The sequence below is a fragment of the Theobroma cacao genome, chromosome 6 (genome assembly GCF_053813885.1).
Source record: "Theobroma cacao isolate CCN51 chromosome 6, ASM5381388v1, whole genome shotgun sequence".
In the NCBI taxonomy this organism is placed as follows: domain Eukaryota; kingdom Viridiplantae; phylum Streptophyta; class Magnoliopsida; order Malvales; family Malvaceae; genus Theobroma; species Theobroma cacao.
In genome coordinates this window covers 5,936,981-5,958,973 of record NC_142644.1, presented here as the reverse complement: position 1 = coordinate 5,958,973, position 21,993 = coordinate 5,936,981, and the positions used below count along the sequence as shown (strand labels likewise).

Below are 21,993 nucleotides of genomic sequence, written 5' to 3'. Positions count from 1 at the left end.
AGAAACAAAGAAAAGAGAAAATCGATGCTCTCGACATACACTTTTTTGCTCCAGTTGAAAAGAAAATGTTCAATGATCATTGTGCAACTAGGAATGTATTTCATGGAAGGATTATTGACTTAGAATGGTCGGAGAGTAAGTTTGGAATTCCTTATATTTAGAATTAAAGAGAAATGTGTTGGTACGATTATCTAAACCTAAGAAGAGGTGTTTATGAAGATCTAGTAAAAATATTTTATTCAAATGGGACAACAAATCATGAAAGAGAAGGTGATGATGATATTTGTTAGCCATGATGACTAATTTCTTGCTTCATTGGCTGGAAGATCATACATCATCACCCCTTCACTACTTCAGAAGGTATTAAAGTTAAAACCCATAAATAGAAATGCAATAACCTTTATGGGCAAGACAAAATGCTATATTAGAAGAAGAGTCAAATGAAAAAAATTTTTTAGGGTCAATCATAATAGAAAATTTTCCCAATAGTGCTTCAAGTGTAACACTCCCAAGTTTCAATTTAAATTAAGCTAAATGAGAATGAATTATGAAGTATATGGTTCTTTAAGGACTTTGATGATATAATATGTATGCTAAGTGTTTAAGAGAATATATGTTGACACTTAGGCAAAAGTTTTGAGGAAATCAATGATAAACCCTATAGTTTGAGGTTTTGATCTAAGAATGATGCTATGTTTGTGAATATAAATATATGGGATTACATTAAATGAATGATTTGAGGTGTGATATTAACAAGGAATGACTTTGGGGTATTAAGCTTAGATTTTTGGAAGTTTTGGAAGCCCAGAACTACCTATAAGGGGAATTGTATCGATACATCCCCTTATGTATGGATACATTATTGGTAGAAAAAACAATATGGAGTGTTCTGGAGGAATTCTATTGATAAATTTAAGGATGTATCAATAGATTTAGGAATTGATGAACATGTATCGATACATTGTCCTAAATGTATCAATACATTTGAAGTAGAGAGCAAGCAGGATCATTCTGCCCGAAATGTATCAATACATTTCCTCAATGTATCGATACATTCATTCAAAATTAGGGCTGATGTATCGATACATTACCAAATGTATCCGTACATCACATAGAAAAGGCCAAAATAAAAAGGCGCTCAAGCCATTTCACCTCATTTCTTTCTTTCCCTTTCTCTCTCCAGAAACCCAAAACCCTAACCCCCTAAATTGAATTTTTGAGCCATTTAAGGCCATTTGAAGCTTGGGAAACCATCATAGAGGTAAGATTTGATGTTTTTATCAATTATTTTTTTATTTAATCGGTTAATAACTTCAAAATCTGATTTTCTCCATAATTGGTATTTTCCCCTCTTTGACTTGGATTAGGGAATTTGGAGCTAAGACTCATGCAATCTATCTTCTAACATATGGGTTTTGCTCGTTAGTAAAGATTTTAGCTTAACTAGTTGGATTGCTAAGAATTGGATAATTATTAAAAAAACTAGCATTTTTTGAAAGCTAAGATTTAATTAATAATTTTGTGTTCTAACGTGTTTGAAAGGGCAAAGGAGTTAAATCAACTTGTTGGCAAGCTAGATGACAATTGAAGGCTAGAGATCGGAGCTTCGTTGGAAGTACCTCTAATTTGTCACTATGAGTGAGTTAAAATAAAATGCATGTAATGCATGACACATTATAAATATGCTGCTATGGTATTAGAATGAAATATGTATGCCTAGACGAATGAACCTAGGCTAAACAATATATGTGTATTGTGTGTAATTGTGTGCTGTGATGTGAGCCACATGGGTGGCCTATGATGTGTATGCCTAGACTAAGACATCTAAAGGCTATGATGAACCCCTAGGAATAGATAACCCTAATGGTACGTTTGGTTGACGGAATAGACAGGAATGGAATAAAATAGTTATTATGTGGGAATAAAATGAGGTGAGAATAGAATAGAATAGTTATTACTTAGTTTGGTATGACAAAGGGAATAAGACAAGAATAATTATTATGACTTATTATAGTGCTTGGTTGGTAACAATAATTTTGGAATAAGAAAGGAATAGAAAATAAAAAGAAAAAAACACCCTTTATTATTTATGTGACATTTTATTTTTATTAGATTTTTTAAATATTAATAATCTAGAATTTAATTAAAATATTAATAATTAATCATTTAAATATTAACATTTATTTAATTTAAATATTATTATGATTAATTTTTATATTATTTTATTTTAAAATATTAATAATTGATAATTTATTTAAAATATTAATAATTGATAATTTCAATATTAATATTTATTTATATTTTAAAATATTAATATTTTATTTAATTTAAATATTATGATGATCAATTATTTTATTTTATTTTATTTTTGAAAATTAATAATTGATTATTTATTTAAAATATTAAAAATAGATAATTTAAATATTAATATTTTATTTAATTTAAATATTATTATGATTAATTTTTTATTTTATTTTTTAAATATTAATAATTGGTAATTTATTTAAAATATTAATAATTGATGATTTAATTATTAATATTGTTTATCTAATTTAAATGATATTATGTTTATTTATTTTTAATTTATTTTATTTTTAAATAGGAATAATTTATAATTTATTTTATTAATAATTGATAATTTAAATATTAATATTTTATTTATAATTTAATATTATTATTTTATTAAAAGTTGGAATCAAGTGAGAGAAAGAGGAGAGAGAGAAAAATAATATTTTATACTAATAAAGTTGTAAATTTTCAAACTTGTAAGGGGTATTTTTGTCTTTATTAATTTTTGAATTTATTCCTCAACCATGGAATAGCTAATACCATGGGGGAGGGTAGTATTAGCTATTCCTTGGTTTTGAAGGATTTTGAAGAATAGCCATTCCTATGGAATGGCTATTCGTTGGATCATTTTTCAACCAAACAAAGGAACCAAAATTCCTTGGGAATAAAGGGGGAATGGCTTAGCCATTCCCCCAACCAAACATGCTATAAGTGAATGATATGTTAAGATGATTTGATTGAATAATACCTTGGAGACTTAAAGGCTCTTAAAACCTAACCGAGCTTAAAGACAATTGAAGCTCAATAAATCTAAATTGAGGTTTGATGAGGAAAATGTAAATGAAAAAGGCATGGTCTTATTTGTGGATTTGTGTTTCTGTTCAAGAAATGAATTCCGGACGTTGATCTGATTTTTGGTTGATTGGGTTTCTGTCCTCGTGTGACAATGTGTATGCTTGTAGGGATGGTGGTAAGCAAGGATAGTGGCACTAATCTCGCTTGTGGTTCCTACCTATAGTGCTTTGATGCCACTCGTTTAAAAGTACTCCGGGTGATGCCAATGTCAGGAGTTTACTCCAATCGATGATTTGTTCTCTGCCAACTACTTCGGTGTTATGCATGATCTGTTCTTTACCAATTGCTTCGGCACGTGCTTAATCTATTTCTCCACTAGCGGCTTTGCCCTAAGCATGATTTGATTCTCCTCTAGTTGGCCATCGATTGTGATTTGACTGTGTTTAGGGGAGGATCACTCATTGATTTGGTTTGTATATGATGTGAGATAGCCATGTAGAAGCTTAGATAAATGCGATATGATTCTGATGTGGTATTCCAGTGACTAGAATGTGCCGTGGAGAATGATTTAAATAACTTTGATTGGCTTCGAGAGTAAGCCTAATGATGTGTGATAATCTTTGGAGACATTAAGGATGATGATATGCCCTCACATCAAAGATTTACGGGATAATGATATCCCTTATATTCAAAGATGTTTGCTTGAACATTTAGATACACAGACAGTGCATTTATTTCATATATGTGTTTAATATATATATATATATATATATATAGATATATGATTTTGTTTATCTGCACCACTCACTGAGTATTATAGTACTCACCCATTTGTATTCCATGTGTAGATAAGTAGGCCATAGAGCTTTGTGGTAAAGGTTGTCTAGTGACAGATCGATTTTGGTATCCAATAGGTTCTCATCTGTTGTGTCACTCCGCCATGTTAATCATGAGTTTCCATTCCGTACTTAATTTGTTGTGTATATAGGCATGATGTGCCATTTAAACTTATGTAAAGGTTGTTATGTATGAACTTGTCTTGGACAGCAAACATATGGCCCTATAAATATTTAAATGAACTATGTGCCAAGGATAACGTATTTATGTTTGAATTTATTATGAATATTTGATTATCTAATGCCTTGTCTCATGTTATATGATTTTGGACTTTAGGGCTTGCTCGGGTCTAGTGGGCTTACTTACTAGGCTTCTGCGCTAGTCACAGACCCTCGGACTTGGGTTGTGACATCAAGATTGAGTCTAAATGACCAAATTTTGCATTTAATTGCTGCATGCAACATAAGACTTTTTGGAACAAAGCATGCTTTGGTAACTCCAAAGGAAATGTGGTTCATGTACCACATCAAAAAAAGGACACCCATTGATCATGCTCAATTCATTTTCAAAGATATGAGATATTTGGTTCAAGGAGCAAGAAACAACTAGGTTTATGGTATGGCTATTAGTGACGTAATTGATGTTGAAGATAAGCACTAGCACTGATAAGCCTAAATGTAAAACAAGATTAAGTTCTTGGATAAGAATACCTTGGAAGAATGGGGTATGAGTACAATGATGAACAGAATGTTTTGATTAAAAAGGATAGAGCTCAAGAGGGAGAACAACAAGTGCTAGGAACTCCACCTACTCCAGCCACTAATGCTACTTCATCAACAACCACTCCACATACTGCTCCATAACCATCTAGTGAACCTAGCACGATGCACATGGGTAGAGGTGTATATGAATATTTAAGTGCAAGGGTTGACAACCAAGGGAGGATGGTTGAACAAAATCTAAAAAAAGTTGAGCAAAAGATTGAGGATGCAATTGCAAAATTTGTCATTCAATTCCAAAATGTCTTTGATCACTATTGTCACTCAATTGAAAAGCTATAAAAAACAGTAAACAAGTTGGAAAAAGAAATGAAGCAATTATGGTAAAATCAAATTGATTTGGCCCATAACCAAAAGACTCTATGATAAGATCAACATAACAATACCCCCTATAGTTCTCAATTTGATAGTTCAAAATCTGATATTGATTCTGACTACCAAGCATAAGCATCAACATTTGCATACATTTTGTTTTGTGCCAACATGATTGTATTGCAAAAGATCTTTTGGATATGATTTAACATGATGAAATATCTTCTTTGCTTATACCTCTTTTATTATTGTTCTATATGATTATTGATGATTGATTGAACTATCCTGCTATGAATGTCTATGTGTTTGCTATGAATGTTATTGTTATTATTTCATACTTAACTTGTGCCACTAATTCTCTATCTCTTTATGAGCTTTTCCTCTGTTCCCACAATCCATTTTCTTTTCCTTTTTGATATAACAAAAAGGGAAGAAATATAATGAGTAAATTTGTGCTTAAATCTTCATTCATGTTGATTGGATTTTTCAAAAGTGTTTTCCAACTTAAATGCAAAATTTTTGGGACAAGCACAAATTTAGGGGGGAGCTTTACTTGAGAAAAGTATTTTGAATATTGAGCATATTTTCAGTGGGAGTTTTTCTCCAAAAAGAAAATTTAACTTTTAATTTTGTCTTATTAAAAATGAGGAGATTGTTAGCTTTATTCTTGTTTTAACATGAAAAAATTGATTGAACTTAATAAACTTTGAAAATGAAAGATATTTTTTGAGTATGAAGAAAAATCTCAAAGGATTGTTAAAACTGAACTTAATAGAAAAATATATGAAAGTGATTTAATTGTTTGAACATATTTTTAATATGGATGATCATTCTTTTAATTTTCTCAAAAGTTTCTTTTTGGAAAAGTTGCTTCTTGTTTCTCCAAGAGATAACTCTACCTCCGAGTATAAAAGTATATTTTGAAGTAGACTTTTGATATCATCTTTATCATCGATGTAATTAGCATCACTATATTCGACTAATTTTAGACTTTCACCTTGATAACAAAAAGCCAAATTAGTGGTTCCTCTTAGATATTGTAGTATCCTTTTGATTGTAGCTCAATGGGCAATCCTTGGATTACTTTGGTACCTACTGACTATACCAACTAGAAAACACATGTCTGCAAAATATATGTCTGGTCAAGTACACATCATAGCTTACATCAAACTTCCAGCGGCACTTATGTATGGTATGTTTGCTATTTGTTTCTTTTCTTCTTCAGTTTTAAGACATTGTTTCATGCTTAAATATGGGCCTTTCTCCCTTAGAGTGTTTATAGGCTCGGAGTTCTACATACGGAATCATTCTAATACCCTTTAAATGCAATTTTTTTTAGACAAACTCAAAAACTTCTTAAAATGATTCGTTGAGATCTTAATCCCGAGAATGTATTCAGCTTGTCCCATGTCCTTCATCTTGAAAGTAGAGGACAACCATTTTTGAATGGTGACAATTAACTCCATGTCATTCCAAAGTAATAGGATATCATCCACATATAATGAATGAATAAGGAACTTATTCCCTAATCTCTTTACATATACACAATGGTCCTCTTCAATCATCATAAAGCTAATGAAAATGATGGTTGCTAAAAATGAAGATACCATTGTCAGGATGATTGTTTCAGGCCATAGATAGAATGTTTCAGCAACATACTTTGCATTCCTTTCCTTTGGTTTGAAAACCCATTGGTTGATTCATATAAATCTCCTCATTGATTTCTCTATTGAGAAATGCAGTTTTCATATCCATTTGGAACAATTTTAAATCTAAATGTGCCATCATAGCCAAGATAAAGTGAATTGATGCAAATCTCGCCATAGGAGAAAACTTCTCTTCATAGTCCACACCTTCTTTTTGGTTATAGCCTTTTGGCACTAAACAAGCCTTATATTTGTCAATTAATTCATTTACTTTAAGCTTTACCTTCAAAACCCATTTGTTTCTGATGGCTTTACGCTCAAATGGAAAGTCAACTAACTCCCATACTTGGTTATCAGTTCTTTCATGTTCCACAGTTGCAAGCCAGTTGTCTAATCATGGTGAGTTTAAAGATTCCTCATAGAAATATGGTTCATCAGCATCCGCAGAGATGCTTAAGAAAGACTAACCTTCTATTTTGAATTGTTTATGCGGTATTTGCCCATATTCACACTTTTTCGCAACTGTGAATCTTGGTGGAACTCAAGTGGTGCACTCCCACTAACCTCAACAGTCTCTTGGATAGGATGTGTTTCCACATCCATTTCCTCATGTTGGGATACACTTTCTTGAGGCTTCTTTAACTCATAAAGCTCAAGGCTTTCTTTACTTTACCCATACTTGGGAAGTCATCTTCTTGAAAGCCAACATCACAAGATTCCATCTCAATTAGCCCTCTATTAGGGTGTTCCACACACATCACGTATCCTTTAGAATGTTTTAAGTATCTGATGAATACACATTTATTAGGGTGTTTCCCATGCTTATAAAATGATTGAATTATGTACCTTGTTAATCCCTAAGGACGAAAACCTTCCAAATTAGGCATACTCTCCTTCCATAGCTCATATGGACTTATGGGAGCAGATTTTAAGGGCACATGATTGAGGATGTATGCTGCAATCAAAATGGCATCCTTCTAAAAACTTATTAAAAGATTGGCTTGTACCATCATTAACCTAACCATGTTTAACATGGTACGATTTCTTCTCTCTACAACATCGTTTTGTTATGGAGTTCTAGGTATTGTTAGCTGTCGACTTATTCCCTTTTTCTCATATAATTCTTTGAACTAATCAAATAGGTATTTATGACCTTTATCAGTGCAAAAAACCTTAAGTATCCTTTCTTTCTGATTATCAACCTCTACCATAAAGTGCTTGAAATAATTCAAAGCTTTAGAATGGTAAGACAATAGAAATATAGATCCATATCGTGAGTAATCATTTATAAATGTAATGAAATAGGATGTGTCATTATGTGCCTTTAAATTTACAGGCCCATAAGTGTTCGAATGAACAAGTTCTAGAAAATAGGTGACCTTTTTAGCCTTTCCAAAAGGCTTTCTGCTAGACTTACTAGTAAGACATGGCTCACATTTATAAAGTTTAACTTTGGTGAGTGGGCTCAATAGCCCTTCTTTAACCAATCTGGACTTTTTATTTTGCCTAATATTTTATAATCTAGCATGCCATTTCATTGAATCATTTTATAACATCAAAAGAAGAATTTGAAACAAAAGCACATCACTATTAAAATTCAAATTTAATATAATTAAACCATCTTTAAAATAACCATACCAAAAAACATGTCTTCAAGAAAAATAGACAAACTATAATTCTCGAAAGTAAAATTAAATCCTAAATCCATTAATGCTAAAACTGAAAGTATATTACATTGCACAAACGGAGTACAAAGCACATCATGTAAGAGCCATTTTCGCCCATTGAGCATTGCAAGTTGGTATATTCCTACTCCTAAGACTTATTCTTGTGTTCCGTTCCCCATCATGACAAAGTGTTTACTTGTTGGTAAATGATGGTAATCTATATATCTTGCATGATTGCAGGTTATGTGCTTGGTTGCTCTTGTATCTACAATCCAACCAAGGAAAGAATGAGATATAAACACTTGAGAACATACATAAGTTCTAAAAGGGTTTAGAAGACGAACCTTTTTAGGCTTAATGTACTCTTGATTGAGCAAAATGTCTCTTTTTGCCATAGTTAAAGCATTTCAACTTGGACTTATCCTTTTTTCCACCATGCTTTCATCTCTGGCGCTTGGTGACTCCATCAGTTTTGGGCATTAGATTTTCAGTCTTTCCTTTCTTTTTTTGTCTCTTTTGTTAAGGAACATACCCTTTGCAATTTCCATCATGAGTTATCATGGCAATGCTAATTCAAGTTTAACATGTCTCGATCAAGACTCAAGGAATGACCTGATGACAACTAAGACCTATTGCTTAATTGTAAGATCATAGCCAACTGCTTTCATCTCTCTTATCATAACTGATATAGCTATCAGAGCCCAATTTCCAAGCCATGACTAGTGCAAGGACCCAATAGGTGTGGCCCACTGGGCCCAAGCAAGCCTTTCTATGAAAACTTATTTATTAGACCACATGTCCCTCTTTTACCTCTAAAGTTCTTAATTCATTGTTTTCAGAAATAATTTCCTTTCAAAAATAAATCATGGCAACTGAACAATACCATTCACAAAATAATATTACCATTTGCCAACTTGTGGCGACATTATCATGCAAACCAAACATACAATGTTTACAACAAATCTCATGAATTACATTTAATTAACCATATACTTATAAAAAGACCTTGACTATCAGCAGAGTGACTCTGGCGTAGATAATATCATGGAGTGTTCTAGCAAACCTATCGTAACATGAACAGGAAGAAGTGCCTCTACCTAATATCCAATTATCTTTGAATATGAAAACATGAAGTTAAAAAGAGTGAGTATAAACACAGTGAGTGAACATAGGAAAGGAACAAGCAAATGATACGGAGAGCTTTTCGAAAACATGATGCACTTGTTTAAGAATACTGCAATTTAGTTTAATTTCTTGTAAAGCCCTTAATTCAACCCTTGATTATTATATTCCTTAAGGTGAAGGATTTATAATCCACAATGGATTTCAAAAGAGTCAAAACTACAGCAAATAGCCAATCAAGAAAAGCAAAATAGAGGGTTTCTCGCTGCAGCGGAAAGACATTCTATAACATATAGTACAATCACAATTATTTTTTTCATAACTTGTCTATAGCATATATATTTATAGATACATGTACACCACCGCCGCCTTACTCAGCTCATGTGCACTCCCTGCACGCACAAGGCAATATCATCATGTGTACTCCCCACACACACATTTCAATATCATCACATGCATTCCTGCCCACATCATTACCAGCATGTGCACTCCCACACCACACACCACCGACACAGTCACATGCACTCCCACACCGCACGTGCACGGTTATAGCTATTATACAAAATTATCACTCAAAGCATAACGCACACATCTACATAATATAGGAAAACATGGTTTCATTATATCACATATTTTACCACATAAAAACATTTCATCAAGGGCTTGTTCCCAAGCACGTTTTAAAGAAAAGTCCGATAAAACATTTCGGGTGATTCAATTAAACACGTATGCATTTATCTCAAAACATTTTAATGCAAGTTCACTCACCTTAATGCCACCTTACAAAACTAGTGCCCACAAAATCTCAATCCAAGTAGTCCAGAAATACCGTTAAAACCTATATTTACTAATAAGCCATAACAACCTCCATCAAGTCATAATTTGACTTTAATAATTCTAATAAATATACACTATACAATCTACACTCTAACCCAACTTTTAACCTAGAATTCTAGTCTAATTCACAACCCTTTAAACTAATTACTTAAGTTTGAAGTTTCTTTACCTTGGTGCTTGAAGGTATAAATATCAACCGAACCTAGCAAATTTCAAGGAAAGGAAATTTGAAGAAACTTAGAAAATAAAGTCTAAAAATTACAAACCCACAACTTAAAAAATTTAAGGGTTGAAAATATATACCTTTTAGCCTTAAAAACGAAGATTTGAAGCAAAAAATCCAAGTGTTGTTGAAAGTGGAGTAGGAATAGATAACAAAAGAAAGGAAGAGAGATTTTTCTTTCTCTCTCCTAGGGTTTAGATGTGCTGAAAATTGGGGTTAGAAGTTGCAAGTTTGATACCCAAGAAGTTAAGAGAATGAAGGAGCAAGAAAAGAAAAGGAAAGAAAGAAAACAAGAAAAAGAAAATGAAAATCTTGAATTTTATGGGGGAGGAACAACAATGGCGTTGGGAGAAGATGAAGGAGGAAGATGATGCCTTGTATACAATGGTCGGCCATGGCATAAGGATGGAGAGTCAAAGCTTCCAAAGGAAGCTTTGACCAAGCTTTATGAGAAATTACCGTTTTATCTTCTAAGATTTTCACCCTTCTTAATTGTATCCTCCCACAATCTTTTAATTTCAATTTCTTTCTATTTTTCTTCCTTAACATTTGTACCAATAAAATATCAAATTTATGATTCAACGTGGTAACACTGTAATATTTAAAAATTTACTTACCCGCCCTAACTTTATTAAATAAAGACACGCGATCCCCATTAATATCATTTTTTTTCTAAAATTTCCTTGTCCTTCTTCTCGCCTACTTAGATTGACCATTTATTTTTGATTTATGAAAAATTTCGACACTAAATAAAATATTAATATTTTAATATTATTTTATTAATAAAATATTATTTTATTTTAAAATTTTTCACTAGCTTTCTAGGGCTCCAGAAAATCTTACTTTGCCTCGATTCACATCTGAATCACCTTTTATCTCACAAATTTCTCTTGATAAAAATATTATTATTTTATTATTATTTCTTCGTTTACGAAATATTTTATCTTAAAATACTCTTTTCACCCATCTCCATCCTTTGGCACTTAAGTCAGTATCCATTGACCCTTTGTCTCGTTGATAAGATTATATTGACTTCTATACGAGGGTACTGGGCGTCATTAGACTTGTCAATATGAGCCAGCCCGGCCCTAACCCTTGTGGGCTTAAAAAATATGGGTCGAGTTGGGCCAGCCCATTTTTTATATGGACTGTGAAATTCCCAACCCAGCCCACCCCTTGCTAGCCAATGGGCTAGGTTGGGCCAGCTAATTTCTTTTTTTTCAAAAAAAAAATTCATTTTTATAATTTTAGTTAATAAATTTTCTATTAATAAAATTATTTTATGATTTAATTCATAAATTAAAATTATTAATTTGATAAGTAAAGATTAAACACATTAAATATATAAAATTAGTAATATTATTGGTAATTAAATTATTACTTTTATATAATTAAATATATAAAATTATTAAATGAATTAAAATTATTAATTGTTTTAGCCCATAGGGCTGGCCCGCCGCAATCCACCTTAGCCCACTAATTTGGTGGGCTAGCCCATCTTGACTCGATTTAAATATGGACCTAAATTTCCATGGCCCAGCCTAGCTCATATTAAATGAAAAATAGGCTGACCCAATAGGCGTCACAATAGCCCTTAGGTGCTCAGCTATTGTGTGCTACGAGTTCATCACATATTGACTGAACCTAAGTGTCAAGCCACAAGCCTCGTAGCTATGGTTCTACCATACTTGAATTTTAGTTGTTCCCACAATTGTTTGGCAATTAGGAAGTTCTCAAACTTCTAAATGAGATCATTGTGCATGTAGCTTAATATGGCAAAATGCCCACTACGATCTCTCTTATACCCAGTGTCATAAGCCTCTTGGTCACGACAATACTGGATAGTGTTTCCAGCTTCAGGTGGGTTCATTTCTTTGGTCAAATGATTAAGAAACTCTTGCTTATTAAAAAGATACTGAACCTTCTTATGCTTAATATCATAGGTTTGTTCATCAAGTTTGGCACCTTTGGTCAAATCAATAATAATTTGTTTTGAAACCATATCACTACATCATTGCATATGATTTAATTAGGCACATATTTAATATTTTAATCAATTAAAATTAGACATATTTAATTTTTATTTATATTACTAGTTTGAAAATTTCACATGCATGCTAGTAATCATCACCAATAATATAAGCATTAATTAAAATGTCTAATCTAATTTAACCTTGGATTATGGGAACAACTCCCACTTATCATATAATATAATGAGTTCTACTAAAGAACCTTATTGATCTTTATAGATGCCCATATCTAAAATAATATTATGTGTAAAGTAAGCGTGAAATTACATTTACATGGCCTCAATAAATAATTAATACAAACCTAAAATAAATTACATCACAAGGAACATACTACATCAACCTACAAAAATTGGGATGTCGTGCTTGCTTATATGTATTTATTATTTTGGAAGATCAAAATCTTACATATAAATGTTATGCATACCACTAAGTTGATCATAATTTTCAGATGCTTATAGGAAATACCACAATAGTCTCCTTGACAAAGCACCCCCCTTCTGCAATAATTTCTAGGAAAAGTTGGAGGAGTCATAAACGATCTCTCTTAAAACCCAGTCTCATTTGACAAAATTACCATGACATATAATTACCATATTGTCTTTTTGCATACAATTTTACTTAACAAATAAATAAAATAATTACATCATCCATTTTATAAATTTTACCTAACAAGTAAGTAAAATATTGCAATCATACAAAATATACTCATATGGCACAAAGCATTTTACAACATATGTAAAATAATTAATTTAATGAACATTTGTTAAATTCACTTAAACCAAATATATGTTTTAGAAATATGCAACATATAAGCAAAAAAAGGTGGTTACTTAACAAATTAATTAAGTATATTTATAATGCATGTGAATTTAATAAAATATTAACATGCTAAAAACATAAATAATATTCTTGAATTTTTTTGTCAAATTATAATTACCAAAAAATTTTGGGATCATTCTGTAAAAACATAATATACAATTATGAAAAAATATATCCATTGGCCCATGTGGCTATCACATTAGGCTCTATATGGTTGTGTCCAAACTCTTTTGATCTTGACTATCTGCCGTATTATTATTTTAAGGATACTTATTTGGTGTAGTGGTTGAAAAGTATTTTTTAAAAGTCTATAGGTTCAAATCCTGCTAGTTGTATTTTCTTTCCTCATTTTTTCTTGTTTTGCTACCATCCATATGGCGTCATGTGACCTTAGACCGATGCACTTGTTAGAAAGCTAATAAAAAATAGAACATATCTATTGTAGATTTATACATAATGAACCATATATTGGTAATTTAAATAAAATAAAATCATGATCAAAACATGCTTTCAAAATATGCATGAATTAAAAAGATGAAAGCAAGCTAAAACCTGCTTTGATACTACTATTGGGAGATGGGCCTACCTTTTTAGATAAAATTTTCACCCTCTTTCTAATTGTAGAAGCTTGTTTTTCAAATATTCCTTTGTGCACACAACAATTTATTTATTCTCGTTGTTATGAAGCGGCTACTAGAGTACTCCAAAAAGAATTATACGTTTCAAAACCCTCTGACCTTGATGGTGTTGCAAGAATGACAAGAAAAAGAGAGAAAAGAGTTTTTAGTTTTTCTGAATTACAAAACAACTTATGTTTACTATTGGTTATGTGAAAAAATTAGTATATCTGTTCACTATTTATAGACGTGTTAGGAATATGGAGATAGGATTTTTTTTAAATTTCAAGAAATTAAATTTAAATATAATGGATTATTACATTGATAATCCATACAAATTAAATTTAAATTTATATCATATCCCAAATGTTTTTCAATTATTCAATTAAGAAACATTATAACAATAACCAATATTAATTAATTAAATATTTGTTAATTATTTACAAATAATTAACAAAGTTGCATGCCATGTGGACGTAACACATTTAAATGCAACATTAACAAAAACATGACAAAATAACTTCATAACTAAAGTCTAATAAGTTGGTTTCTCATAGAGATTTCTTCTCTTATTGTAATTTAATTTGTGAAGTTTATCAAGTTGGTAAAAACAATTTTTTTTTTATAATGTTATTTGTTTTAAGAATTTTAAAAATAAGGTTGAAAATCAATACTGCAATAAGATTAAATTTTTCCAATGTGATGGTGTTAAGGAGTTTGTTAAAGGTATTTTTAAACAATTACTCAACACTTATGATATATCACTTCGCAATGGCGGAAGGAATGGAGTCTAGTAGGAGCCACACCTTCAAAAGTTTAAAATTTTTATAATATATCTTTATTTTTTTAATTTTATCTTTATAAATATTAAATTTTTAATATAACTATTTTATAAATATTATCTTTACCTACAAATATAAAATCCTAACTTCATTATTATGATTTCGTATTTCATACCCTCACGTTGGTAAAAAAAATAATTTTTTTGAGAGAAAATAGAAACATATTCAAGAAATGAGTCTCACGATGTTATTTCAAGCTTGTATTCCTCCTTCACTTTAGCCCGAGGCACTTTCGATAGCAGTCCATAAATGATTAAAAGAAATTGGAGTGAATTTGCGAGGGAGAGAAGAATGCAAATGGTAAAGAAGATGACAAAGCAAGAATTAACGGCAGTCTTAAACGGAGGAAAAAGTTGTGTACACTAATGATGGAATGTAGAATAAGAAAAAAAGTTGACATCAGCACTTGCCAAACTTTGGCAAGTGACAGGTGATCTGAATCGAACTTCATTGGTACGTGGACACCATTCGCCAACAAAGCGCGTAAAAACACCATGCTGATGTATTAACAATCATCATTTCACTTTTAGGACTTTTATAACATTAAAAAGGAAAATCAAACACTAATTGAAGCGCAGCCAAATCTATAAGACAGAAAGACAGCTCTTCCCATCCTCATTTCAATTTTGGCCTCGCCACTTACTTGGCAAAGCCAAACTGGTAAGTGTTGAGACGGTTTGATTAGATTCCAACCATATCAACAATTTTATGTTCACATCTATGTTCCAAGTTACGACCAAATTTTCAATGCGCTAACTCCTCCCAAGATCTATGCTCTGTCATAAACTTAGCCAGACCAGACCAGACCAGAATCCTTTCGTCTGCTCAATTGCAAGCAAAATAGGCTTATATAATCTCTGGTATGCTTTGTTGTCCATCTTCTCCTCCTATTTTTGTATGTTTGTGTTGCTGTTGATATATATATATATTTGGTTGTGTTGGTCTGGATGAGAATGGATGCGTGTAATCTCCGGGACTTAGCATTTCTGGGTTCTGTTTTAAGTTTTTTTTTTTTTGGTCTTTCGGTGGGTTTCCTTTTCTTTCTGAGTTGTCTTTGGCAATTTGGATTTCAAATGCTTATTTAAATGCGGTTTGGCTATGTCAAATACTCAATAAAATAGGAGTATATGTTTGGTATTCCTTTCTTTTCTGAGTTCTTATGCTACCTCAACTGCATTCGTATTTGAATCTTCTCTTTCAAGGATAATATTAACCCTTTTCTGTTAATGTTTTTATGATGACAATTTTGATTACGTTCTCGCCTTCGGTGTATTATTACATCGGGAGTGGTAGTTGCTGGTTAGAGAAGTTTATATGAAAAGAGTGGAGTGCTACTTAATGAATTTCAATTGCTTTCTCAATTATAGCAACTTAGCGATACAAGATTTCCTTTTTCTATGTGGGTTGTGTAATCGGATTTAAGCATATAAACAACCTTGTAATCAGGGTGCTTTGACAATTGACCAAAAGAACCCTTGTTGCAATCTAGAGTATTGAAACAGAAGGTGCTTTACAATTATAACTTTTCTATTTATAATGGCTAAGGTACCCATAACCTTTTTCTTGCAATTCACAGAACTTCACAGGGGACCTCTTTTTATGTTTATACGTTTGTGATTATGGTGTGTTAGACTGATATTAGATGGCAGTGTTTTTCTACCCTTTTGGCCTTTGAGGTTTTGCAAAAGCTATGGTTTTTATGCCAAATTTTCTACTCAAAAGTTTGGCCAGTTGGGCACTTGGAGACATGGTTTTTATGTTGTAACTCTTGTGTTTGAACTCAGTATGACTTGTTTATGCAACTAGTATCAGGAAGAGAAATCATATTTACACTGAAAATGCAAAATGCTTTTACGCAGCGTTCAGAGTGTCAACAAATTTCAAAATTTACTGTTGGTGAAATTTTAGATTTAACACTGTATTAGTATTTAATTGCTTATAAATCCTTTATTGTGTACTTTCAGTTGAATTTGTAGATTTACATTTAGGATCCAGGGTCTGTTAGCTACAATTTGTGGTTTAGGAAACTTAACTTTTAGATCTCATAGCTTCACAATATATAAAAATAAAAGAAGGATTCTAAGACAGATGAGGCTGCGGATATTGCCATTTAAATATATTGGAGAAGATTTTGGTACTATTTTGGGAATCAACAAGCTCACAGTATTATTTTGGAACTTGGGGCTGGTAAGGCATATTTAGAGGTTTGAGGAATTAAAGTTTAGTACTAGTGGAACTCTGTAAAGATTTTTTGAAAAATTTTAGTTTTGCTACTAGCAAAAGTCTATTAAGGGCTCTGTGAAGGCAGCTTTTGATTTGTGATGGAAGTGCTGGCGACTGAGGTTTTTGGGAGACCTGGGTAGCAGTGCAGCAAAGGATAGAGGCATTTACCTTCTGTTGTGTATCCTATGTTTCTTCAACATGCGATCATATCTCAAACTGAGGATTTCCAGTCTCATGACTGTCAAAAGTAAGGATTGGGAGGTCCCATTTTTTTTGCAACCACATCCCTTTTCTCAATTCATAGCATGTTTCTGCAGAGCATTTAAATAATGCCTTCAGATTGCATTGCTGTTTGTCCTAGCAGCGTTAGATATTTTTATTAATAAATGGTAGACAGTTATATGACCAAAAAGAAAAAATGATAGACAGTTGTACAGAAAGATCCTCTCTTTTTGATTTTCCCTTTAGAACAAGTTTTTCTACTGGTATGTGGGCCTTGGTTTACACAAGGGAAGATAGCCTTCTTCCATCCCATGAACTGCACCCTCCTTTTGAACAAACGACCTCAAAGTTTTAACCTTTGGAGTGCTTTCAGAACAAAATTAATTTGTCAAGGTAGTGGAATTTATGTAGCTTCCTGATTGTGGCAAGTAAATACTATTCTAAAGTATTTAACTGAAAAGATTTACTGTGTGAGTACTAAATTCCTATAGTGCGTCTTTCTAGTTCTGAGATGAATCATATTTCGAGACTTATGATATTTTGAAGAAGTTGCATCTCATGTGAGAATGAATTAATACTAATTGGTTCTATTGCTCTGTCAGGTATGAAAGTGAAAACCTGTGTTCATTGCAAAGGTGCTGAAATCTCTATGAGTCTCTTAGCTCATTAAGCATAATTTTTTCATTATAAGTTTACAACTGCTGTTGTCACCCAGATCATGCATCATTCATGCATTTTAATGCTTCTTAGCTTTTGATGGAACTATCTTTGTTCCTGGTTATGGCATAGAAACTTATTGCGATCAGCCAAGACATCTAATTCTTTTACTTATTATGATGTGAGCCGTTGCATGCATTTAAAACTAATCATTTGAATTTTTTTTCTCCAAAATATGGTTGATTGGATTTCATTTGTATAAGATTTTTGTTTTCTTGCAATAAACCCAATGCTGTTATGCTGATTGCTTAACTTGTATTCTGTTTTACAGGTCCCTTCGTGGGAAGACAATGTTTATTTATGTTGTCTTAAAATGACAATGGATTGGATTTTATAGTTCCTTTATCCTCAAAGTCAGTGGATTGATTTGATGCTTATTTTCTTCCCACTTTCAGCTGATCAGCAACACTGCTTCAGGTTTTAAGAGTTGATTATTTGAAGAATGTAACCTTTTTTGGTGATAACAGACTGCAGTCCTTGCATAGACCTGCAGACTGTATTTAACTATTCTGGCAGACACATAATTAGTGGATGTTTAATCTTGAAGCAGCCTTGAGGTTCAATCACTGCACTGCCATTCAGGATCTGTGGTTGTCATTCTTGACTTCTAAAATATTTTGGTATTTGTCAATTTGATAGCTGGATGAAGGTTGGAATGTCATCCAAGACGATGAATCACCCTAGCTATATATCTGTAACACAAAGTGAGCCTAGCAAGGGAATTGGAGAGTCACATCATACTGCTGCGTCCCCAATTCATAATTTTCTAAGTATCGGATCAGAAGGTCAATCTTCATTGGCTGGTGAATGTTCATCTCCACATCCATTTCCTTTTATACGAACAGAATCATTTAAGAATAATCTAAAATCTGGGCCAAGTAGCCCCATTTCTCCGAGTTCGCATGCTAAGAGTGCATTTTCACGTTCTTCTGTGTTCTGTACCAGTTTATATTTGTCATCTTCATCTACATCTGAAACCCAACGACAGCTTGGAAATTTACCATTTCTTCCACATCCTCCCACATGCGGCCAGTCCATATCCGCTGTTGATTCATCAAAATCTCCTGTGGTGTTTAGTGAGGATTTGCACAATCCATATAATGAGGACCACTCAGAAATTATTATGAAGGACTTCCTTAATTTTCCTGGAGATGATTGTGATGGTAACTTTCATGGTTTGCATTGCGAAAGTAATAATTTCACCCTTACCGAGCAATTAGAGCTACAATTTTTGTCTGATGAACTAGACATAGCTATTGCCGACCATGGAGAAAATCCCAGACTTGACGTAAGTATGTTGCAGCTATCAATGATTCTTGATAATATCTAACTGTTGATACTGATTTTATTTATGGTTGAGTGAGATATGTTTTTTCATTAAAAGATATTTGAAGTGAAACCTGAAACAGAAAACAAAAGGTGTCAGTTTGCACTTGTTCTCATCCTTTTCTTGCTTTAAATACTGATGCCAATATAGGAAATATATGAAACACCTCAAAAGCTTAATGTAGCATTCACATGCAATCAAAATTCTGCTTCTGTGGTACCATCTACTGATGCATGCTCGAGTATTCGACTGTCTGGGCCTGCAGCTGTTCACAAGCCAAGAATGAGATGGACTCCAGAGCTCCATGAGTGTTTTGTTGAGGCCGTAAGCAAGCTTGATGGGCCTGAAAGTAAGTAGGTTATGTTGCCTATTCTAAAGATAAACATGTCTTAGGGTTTTTTATGTTGTTAATTTAGGGAGTTTAGTTTGTATTCCGGTATAAATTTGTGAATTTTTCTGATCAATTTAGTATATTATGAATAATCTGAAATATGTTCCCATAATTATAACTCACTATTTTAATACATGATGCAGAGGCAACTCCAAAGGGTGTATTAAAGCTTATGAATGTTGAAGGCTTGACCATCTACCATGTGAAGAGCCACTTACAGGTATTTAAGTAATTCTATAAGGTGAATGAAGAATATATTCTGAGTTAGTTGCTTCTGATATTAATCCTTTTTCCTGATTATCTATCATTTACCTTTACAGAAGTATCGACTTGCCAAATATATGCCAGAGAAGAAAGAAGGTAATGGGTTCATTATCAAAAATAACTTGTCCTTATGGTTATTGTTATCATCCAATTTACTGGTAAAACAAATATTTAAGTTAGTGTTTATATATCATCTATTCAGTTTTGTCAACTTTATGCTTTTGTGCACAATTAAAATTTTTTTTGCAGAGAAACACTGGCAATATTTTCACTGTTCTATTTTGCAACTCCTAGACATATTTTTTAAATAGAAATATTTACTACCGTATTTCTTTGTAATAAGCATGTTTCACAAAAAATTTGACATGTTTTTGCCCCTTTCGGACTTTCAGAGAAGAAGACTTCCAGCTCTGAAGAAAAGAAAGCAGCTTTAAGTGGCAATGAGAGTGATGGAAAGAAAAAAGGGTAGCTGTTGGTTTCTTTTCTTTAAAGCAACTCTACTTTCTCATTTCCTCTTATAAGACACTAGGTTAAATGCTCTTTCACCTTTTTTTGTCCTAGGGGTACGCATATCACTGAAGCTTTGCGCATGCAGATGGAAGTACAGAAACAATTACATGAACAGCTTGAGGTATTATGTTTGTATAGCCAGGATGTTGAAATTGACTATTATGAAATATACCAATTATTATCAAATCTGTCATGCTTACTTAGTCTCTCGATTTGGTAAATCAGTTTCCCCACCAGTAGTTATTCTTAATATAGTGTTGTTGTTTTTGGAAATTGGTCTTGCTTGCTCACTCAGATGAATTATGGATGTATTTATCATCTCTTCTAGGAGATTGTTTCAGTTTACGGATGCATCTGACACCAATGGCATATCATTCATTTATGTTATCTGTGTCTTCATTTTCCCTTCTATTAGTCCTTGTCCTTGTTCGGTACTCCTTGTGCCCCTCTGAAAAGCTGAATAGTATAAGAAGAACAAAGCTGGAACTAGAATTGGATGGTATAACTTCATAATTATAAGCTGATACATTAATTGGTCCATTATGTGCTTTTCTGATTGATTTTAACTTGTTCTGATTGATTACAGCTACAAAGGTCACTTCAGTTACGCATAGAGGAACATGCAAGGTATTTGCAGAAGATCTTGGAGGAACAACAGAAAGCTGGCAGTGCCTTACTTCCTTCACTAAGCATGTCAACACCGACTGATCCAAGCCAAAACTCAGAATTGCAACCTTCTTCTTCATCTGCTATTGCTTCACCTACGCAACCTTCCGAGTCTAAAACCGAGTTATCATCATCTCTGCCATCAAAGCATAAAGCTCCTGAAGTCAATGATTGTGAACCTGAATCAAGTCCCAAAAAGCTTCGCACTGAGAACAAGCCAGAGTCAGCTGCAGATGAAGCCGTAGTGGAGAATCCTGCGCAATAATAGCTTCACTCAATTCAACTCTTATTTTTCCTTTAATGCATCAGCTTCTGTATCACCCCAGCTTTTGTAGATTCATTAATCCAGTGTAAAATAGTCATTGAATTTAGATTTGCTTCATCTGTGTCTATGACATTTGTGAAATTTGGACAATTGGGAAGACGAAAGACAGCTTTTTCCATCTGTGAACTCAGAAGCAAAATATTTGTGGGTCAAGCTATTGAATTGGTTTTTGATAATGAATCAGCTTTAGTTCTTTCTATAATTTTCTTCTAAATAAATGTACTTTAATTCCAGTTCTTTTGATTTCTATCAATCACGACACAGGTCACAATAACCTTTCAATTACTTTGCAAAAAAAAAGTTAAAATGGAAAAAGAAAGTCCAGAAATGTTAAGAATGCTGAGCAAGGGAACAACAGAACCCTAAATAAATATTTATTAGGATAAATTTTACTTACATTCTTTGTTCAATTCTTTGCACATGACATCTCGAGCTTCTTTTTTTCAATAAGCATCTGATGAATATCTTTCTTCTCAATTAGTGTCCTACGACAACTTCTGTTTTCACAAAATTAGACTGTTAATTTTGTTTAG

The 21,993-nt window shown here is 32.5% G+C and overlaps 1 protein-coding gene across 3 annotated transcripts; it reads left to right on the top strand.

Moving 5' to 3' along the window:
* Positions 1-15,380: 15,380 nt before the first annotated feature.
* On the top strand, positions 15,381-21,662 carry LOC18595528 (myb-like HTH transcriptional regulator family protein). Of its 3 annotated transcripts, XM_018123806.2 has the most exons (9): positions 15,381-15,675; positions 17,863-17,895; positions 18,249-19,265; positions 19,455-19,653; positions 19,839-19,915; positions 20,016-20,055; positions 20,352-20,424; positions 20,521-20,590; positions 21,056-21,662. In XM_018123806.2, the coding sequence occupies exons 3-9, from the start codon at positions 18,621-18,623 to the stop codon at positions 21,398-21,400; spliced, it is 1,449 nt and encodes a 482-aa protein (XP_017979295.2). In that variant the 5' UTR covers positions 15,381-15,675; positions 17,863-17,895; positions 18,249-18,620; the 3' UTR covers positions 21,401-21,662. The 3 variants fall into 3 exon arrangements, with proteins under 3 accessions (XP_017979295.2, XP_088663694.1, XP_007023582.3); XM_088807568.1 differs by lacking the exon at positions 17,863-17,895 and having other exon boundaries at positions 18,373-19,265; XM_007023520.3 differs by lacking the exon at positions 17,863-17,895.
* The last annotated feature ends 331 nt before the right edge of the window (positions 21,663-21,993 follow it).

Bases quoted from the DNA above. Each gene is read 5' to 3' on its own strand.
- LOC18595528 (XM_088807568.1), top strand. From the start codon at position 18,621: ATGAAGGTTGGAATGTCATCCAAGACGATGAATCACCCTAGCTATATA. The intron at 20,056-20,351 runs GTAATGGGTTCA...TCGGACTTTCAG, and splicing joins TATGCCAGAGAAGAAAGAAG to AGAAGAAGACTTCCAGCTCT. The intron at 20,591-21,055 runs GTATTATGTTTG...GATTGATTACAG, and splicing joins AATTACATGAACAGCTTGAG to CTACAAAGGTCACTTCAGTT.